General features: G+C 57.3%; 1 protein-coding gene across 1 annotated transcript; it reads left to right on the plus strand.

The window, feature by feature from the left end:
• Nucleotides 1-382: 382 nt before the first annotated feature.
• On the plus strand, nucleotides 383-5628 carry GET3 (guided entry of tail-anchored proteins factor 3, ATPase). Its single transcript, XM_032884124.1, has 7 exons — nucleotides 383-580; nucleotides 1413-1560; nucleotides 3489-3637; nucleotides 3721-3871; nucleotides 4475-4582; nucleotides 4672-4869; nucleotides 5276-5628. The coding sequence occupies exons 1-7, from the start codon at nucleotides 420-422 to the stop codon at nucleotides 5405-5407; spliced, it is 1047 nt and encodes a 348-aa protein (XP_032740015.1). The 5' UTR covers nucleotides 383-419; the 3' UTR covers nucleotides 5408-5628.
• The last annotated feature ends 1250 nt before the right edge of the window (nucleotides 5629-6878 follow it).

The following is a 6878-nucleotide window of genomic DNA, read 5'->3' on the forward strand; positions in this document are numbered from 1 at the left end:
GGCCAGGGCGGACCTCGGATATAACTTCATGGAAAGGGCATGGACAGGGTGTTTGGCTGGTTGCTAAGGAGAGGATGGCGGCTACCGGAACGTAAGACTGATTGGTGAAAGTGAGAAAAAATGTAGCCAATGAAAGGAGAGCTGAGAGACTTGGGAACCAGTCAGAGAAGGGGAGTAGTCTGAAAAGTACCAATGGGTTAATTCGGCAGGGGGAGTCTCTGAAAAAACTTAGACAAGAGGGCGACAAAGTGAATCCTAGAAAAGAAAGACATTGGAAATATAGCTTCTGTTACCTCCTAAAAGTCAGGCCATGAGGAAATTAATTCAGGCTCCTGGACTTGATGGGTATGTGCTAGGCAATTTCCCCTGTAGGTTCTTTTCATGGTGCGCTCCGCTTGATCACGTGAGCCGGTTCCAAGATGGCGGCAGGGGTGGCCGGGTGGGGGGTTGAGGCAGAGGAGTTCGAGGATGCGCCTGATGTGGAGCCGCTGGAGCCCACGCTTAGCAACATCATCGAGCAGCGCAGCCTTAAGTGGATCTTCGTCGGGGGCAAGGGTGGCGTTGGCAAGACCACCTGCAGGTAAGGAAGCTGCGGCGGGGGCCTGGAAGACGGGTGGGATGTACCACCGGGCGAAGGGGAGGAGGCTCCGGAATGGCTCTTCCACCCCAAGCCAAGCAAGCGGGCTGGACCGGGGTCTTCCAGACTGTACTCCCAGAAGTTACCTGGGGCAAATGGAAGATATTGCCTGAATGCAGGCTTGAAACCCTCTGATTTGGACCGCCCCCGTTGCGGCTCAAGGGCAGACCCACATTGAACCCAGCGCACGGGAGCCAGGAGAGCACTTAGGTGTCCCAGTCAGCTGGACCGTACCAGAGTGAGCTCGGAGTAGGGGGAGGGGCAAACTATTCTAGTCGGGCGAACCTTGACATTCTCTGGCCAAGTAGGGGTAGAGGTGGTAGGCGGGAGGGGAGGCACGTGATTAGACCATTCCTGTCAGCTGGGCGGAGGGGGTTGGGGTCCCTGGGGCAAATTATCCTGAACCCTTCTGAATTTAGCGGGCGATGCAAAGGACCCTTTAGCTTAGCGTTTAGGGAGGGGGTACAGGGTCAAGCCAGGCTGGCTGGACAGCTGAACCGTGCCACTCTGTGCCAACAAAGAAGCAGCAGGCTCCAGGCCAGACCAACTCAGACAGCTGAACTTTATCACTGTAGACACCCAGAGGGTTCCGTAGGTGAAATCTGAGAGGGTCCCTATACAGGGATTAAGTCTTGATTCCACAATTATCCATATTCTTTCCCAAGGCCCCTGTCAATCCAGATCCCCTGCTCCTGGACCCTCTATAACCCCTTGCAGACCTAGGGAGCAGAGCCGGACCCCTCACTCCCTGCCTTTTGAACTTTCCCTTGCCTAGCTGCAGCCTAGCAGTCCAGCTGTCCAAGGGGCGGGAGAGTGTTCTGATCATTTCCACGGACCCAGCCCACAACATCTCTGATGCATTTGACCAGAAGTTCTCCAAGGTGCCTACCAAGGTTAAAGGCTATGACAACCTCTTCGCCATGGTGAGTGGAGCCGGGCTCAGCTCCCCACTCTGGCAAAGGCCCTTCAGGCTCTCTCTGTGAACACCCACCATCAGCTACCATGTCCTGCACGTTCTCCATCATCCCTCAACATACCCACAGGACAACAATTGATGAATGTTTGCAGAACAGAAAGGAGGATGGCGTGACCAGAGTTTAGTGAACGAGGGGAGGGAAGGAGATATCATAGGTCAATCACAGCTACATGGTACGGATCTTGTAGGCCACTGGGAACAGCTATGTTTGATTCCAAGTTTAATAAGAAGGTGTTCATTTTAAGTAGGCCAATGTCATGGCCAAATTCATTTTTCAGAAGATTCCCTATGGCTGCCATGCAGAGAAACTCAGGTGGGGGCAGAATGCTGGGAGAATTGGTCAGGGGAGGAAGAAGTAGTGGGCTCCAGCAGGCACATCAGATCTAGAGAGACCACTTTGGGAGTGGGCGCAGAAGCCTGCCCAGAGTGAGTGAGCTGAGGAATGGAGACAGTGATCGCCATCATGGCAACTGAGAAATAGGGCCATTGCTGGAGGCAGCTGGGGGTAGGTGTTGTTACGGAGGCTTTTTTTGGGGGGGAGGGGCTGGAGAAAGGAGATGCTGGAGCATGTTTGCTGATGCAAATCCTCCAACAGGAAGGGACAAGTGAGGCTGCGGGAGGGAGCAAGGATGCTGGCTGAGAATGGTCCTCAGGCAGGTCGGTGGGTGTAAATTTCATTCAGCTCTCAGACTCAGGACATGGAGGCAGGGCAGGGTGGAGACACGGGGGCCTTTCCTGTGGGGAGATAAGGGTCTTGGCAGCCAGTGGCTTCTTTTTCCAATCAGGCACAGCACTGGTCTTAGCAGAGAGCAGGGGGTGAATGGGATGGATAGGGTTTAAGGAGAAAGAAGAAACTCCTGAGGGTGTGTCTGGCTCAAGTGCCTGTTGGGGATTGTGTTCAGGAATGGGGACCAATGTGAGAAGTGTTTCTCAGGTGCGTTCCCCAGCTGTTCACCTCGGTGCAGCCATCCCAGAGAGCTAGGAACGAGAGTGGGGATGTTGCCAGCCACAGGACAAAGTAGGCACCCTGTGAAGTCCAGGCTGAATAAGGGTGCCGGCCACAAGGGACACTGACAGTGAACAATGGGGACAAGATGGCCCAAATAGGTAGGAGGCAAGGAGGCCCAGGATAGAGAGAGTGAGGGGTGGGAGCTTAGAGGTGGCCCAGTTACGGGCAATAACCCATCAAGGGTGTGACTGTTGGGGGTGGTGGGTGGCAAGCTCCCTGCAGGGAAATGACCCCTGAGGCCAGCGAGTTGGGGGCTTCACCATGGGCCATGTGAAGTCCCCAAGAGCTGACATGGGAGGAGGATGAAGAGAGAGGCACCGAGTCCGGGGCAGACCAGACACCCCGGGGACAGTTGTCCCTTCATGGCTTCCACATACGTGTAGAGGGCCCGCTATGGGCCAGACACTTCTGGGTGCCCGGGACACAGCAATAAACACAGAAAAACCCCTGTCTTCACAGTGCTGACAGCTGATAAAGGTGATAAACGTGATGAGTCAACCATGTGAGGAGGGGTGGGGGCAGCTGGGGCGGCATTGTTAGACGGGATGGTCAGGGAACGATCTTGTTAGAGAAATGATCTGCACAAGGTCAGGGCCCCAGCTGGGGAAACAGCCAGTGCAAGGGCCCAGCCGTGGGCTTTGACTCCCCTCTGGGGCACTGATCACGGTTTACAGCTTTCCATTTGTTTGTGAAACGGTTTGGCCGCTTGCGTGACCACACGGGACCTGAGGGGCCGGGGGAGGGCCCAGCGATGACCTGACGGGGAAGGCTGGCACTCGGGGCCCTTTGTGGGCTCTCTCGCCTGCCGCCTGGGTGAGAAGGCCTGACAGGAGCGGCAGCCTGAGTCCTGAGCCCTCGGCCCTCAGGAGATTGACCCCAGCCTTGGCGTGGCTGAACTGCCTGACGAGTTCTTCGAGGAGGACAACATGCTCAGCATGGGCAAGAAGATGATGCAGGAGGCCATGAGCGCCTTCCCCGGCATTGATGAGGCCATGAGCTACGCAGAGGTCATGAGGTCAGGCCCGCGCAGCGGGGGCGGGCGCCGCCGGGGCCGGGGTGGACCGGGGCAGTCAGGCCTGACCCTCGCCTCCCGCGCAGGCTGGTGAAGGGCATGAACTTCTCGGTGGTGGTGTTTGACACGGCGCCCACAGGCCACACGCTGAGGCTGCTCAACTTCCCCACCATCGTGGAGCGGGGCCTAGGCCGCCTCATGCAGATCAAGAACCAGATCAGCCCCTTCATCTCACAGGCAGGCAGGGCCCCAGGGCTGCCGGGCCCCTGTGTTGGAGTGTGCGGACGCGCGGTAGCAGAGGCCTTCGCCACACACGCCCTCTCAGTCCGCGGTTCCCCGTGGTTGGGATGGCTCTTTCCCATGGGGGTGGAGGGAGACTGTCCGCCTAGTCCGTAGCATTTGTGTCTTGCCCCTACCCACGGAGTGCTCCAGGCAGAGCTTGGAGACCCCTCCTCCTGGGCCAGGTGGCTCTGGGCCTCCCCTCCCTTGTCTGCCAAATGGAGGCCATACGTGGGTTGTTATTAGCATGACAACCCCGGTGCCTCCACATTTCAGCACACCACCCCCCTCCCCCTTGGTGGTGTGTGGTCCCCCCTACAGGGACTTGGGCCTCAGTACCACAACTGTTGGAGGAAAGGTCTACCTGTGAGAGAACTGAGGCTCCAGGAAGTCAAGCCCTCTGGCCACAAGCCCCCGGAAGTGCCCGAGCTGAGTTGACCCCAGTCTGCTTGAGGGCCTTTAACTCCAGGAGGTGTCAGAGGTTATTTACTGGTATTTACTGCGTCCCCAACTTGCATGCGGTAAGGCATCCCAGGTAAGCTGTGAGCCCCCCCCCCACAGATGTGCAACATGCTGGGCCTAGGGGACATGAACGCAGACCAGCTGGCCTCCAAGCTGGAAGAGACGCTGCCTGTCATCCGCTCCGTCAGCGAACAGTTCAAGGACCCTGTGAGTCATGGTACGGGCGGGTGGTGAGAGGCTTGGGATGGGGACAGGGCTGGAACTTGCCCCTTGCTGTCCTCCCTCATACCCTGTAGGAACAGACAACGTTCATCTGCGTGTGCATTGCTGAGTTCCTGTCCCTGTACGAGACGGAGCGGCTGATTCAGGAGCTGGCCAAATGCAAGATCGATACCCACAACATCATCGTCAACCAACTCGTCTTCCCTGACCCCGAGAAGCCCTGCAAGATGTGTGAGGCCCGCCACAAGATTCAGGCCAAGTACCTGGACCAGGTGTGCATGCCCCACTGCCTGCCTAGCCCTCACGCCTTTGACCCTGGAAGCTGGGGCCTGGTCCAGCCCAACCGAGGCCCCATGGATCAGTTACTGTATTCTCTGACCTTTTACTCCGTCCTGTCTTCTAACCCTCTGCCCCAGCCTCCTGCTTTCACCCTAATTCTGGCTCTTGAAGACAATAGCTGGCCTGGCCTGGTACCTGTGACCCCAGGGTGGGGGAGGCCCGGCTCAGTGATCTCTCACCTTACTGGTCTCACCCCCACCTATCAGCATGTGAAGCCCCTGCCCCACATTCTCCCCTGATCCTGGGAGCCCCCCAACCCAACTCCTCCCATTGACCCACGTTCTGTCCCTGCCCTACAACCCCCTGACCGCCACCATCCGCCCTATGCCCTGGCCACAGATGGAGGACCTGTATGAAGACTTCCACATTGTGAAGCTGCCGCTGCTGCCCCACGAGGTGAGGGGGGCAGACAAGGTCAACACCTTCTCTGCCCTCCTCTTGGAGCCCTACAAGCCCCCCAGTGCCCAGTAGCACTGCTGCCAGCCCCAGTCGCTACCATTTCACACCCACCCTCCATCCCCCCCCCGGGGGGGGGCAGAGTTTGCACAAAGTCCCCCCCCATAGTATAGGGGGAGCCACTTGGGGGGCGGGGGGCGGGGAGGAGGTCTGTTCCCCCTGGTGGGGCTGAGGGGGCTATAGCTGCCCCCACCTCTCCCTGCCTCTCGCCCCTCAATAAAATGATCTTAAACCACTGTGGATGTTGATGTAGAGGGGTTAGGGGTCAGCACCTTTAGGTACAGTTGCACAGGGTGTACACTGCACAAAGATGGCACATCTAGAGGCACCAAGTCACACCAGAGATCTAAGAGAGGTGTATGTTTATTATGGTAACTTTGGAAGGAGGGTATCTTCTTTTTAAGAGAGTGTTTTTTTCTAACTCAGTGGGTAGCAGTGTCCCTGCTGAGCCTATAAAATCTGTAGTAGAAGGGGAGCATCTGCCTGCTTCCTTTGAGGTTCAGAGCGTGGGAACTGGGAGGCCCCTTGGCCAGCCCTAGGCTGGTAGGGAACGGATTAGGCAGCAGCGGGCCCAGCACTGCCTGCTGTTTGGTTTAGGAATTAGTGGGCACCCTGGGCAGAGGTTGGGCCTGCCAGACTGAGGATTAACAGTCTCCGCCCCATGATTCCTGTTCCCATGGGATGGCATCAGCTCTTCCCAACACAGGGCTGCAACAGGGGGCTAATTAGGAGGCAGGATGGAAGAGGACTCAGGTCAGGTGGGCCCCTGAAGTCCTATCTGCCTAGAGAGCAGCCTCACTGGGTGATAGGCAGCATGCTTCCTGAAGTTTGAACTCCTGTCCTTTTATCCCTAAAATGGAAACATAAAGTGTGGCCATTCAGAACCATGGCAAAATTGGCCAGACCTTGGAAGGGTTTAGCACACCAGCTTGGAAGGCATTTAGTGGGCTCCCTTACCCCTTCACTTCTCCCCCCTGCCACTGCCTGGACAGCCAGTGTCATCCCCACTTGAGAGACCCAAGACTAGGGCATTTGCAAGTTCCAAGCCAGAGCTGGTTCGAGGGGACAGAAAGAGGATGCCTGAGGACATGCATGAGTCAGGAAGTGGTGTTCAGGCTGCACACGGGTGTGCCAGGGTGTGCGTGTCAGGGGAACCCAGCCCCGAGCCTAGACGTGTCTCCCCCCCCCCCAACCACCACCACCATTCCACTGGGTGTGTGCAGGCAGGCGTGGACAGGTTGGGGTGGCCCTTGTAAACAAATACATGGTGCAACCTGTGACAGACCCCAGGCTCTGAGCCAAACTGCCTGAGTTCAAAAACCAGCTGTGCCTCAACCCGTGTCATCTGGGCCTCAGTTTCCCTACCTGGATAGTCGGAATAACAAAAGCACCGGTTTCGTAGGTCCACTTGTAAGGACTCCGTGAGATGAAGTAAGCAGCGCCAGGCTCCACCAGGCACAGAGCCGCCAAGGAGTGTTTGTTATTC

The sequence above is a fragment of the Lontra canadensis genome, unplaced genomic scaffold, assembly GCF_010015895.1.
Source record: "Lontra canadensis isolate GAN:19392208 unplaced genomic scaffold, GSC_riverotter_1.0 scaffold88, whole genome shotgun sequence".
Lineage (NCBI taxonomy): Eukaryota > Metazoa > Chordata > Mammalia > Carnivora > Mustelidae > Lontra > Lontra canadensis.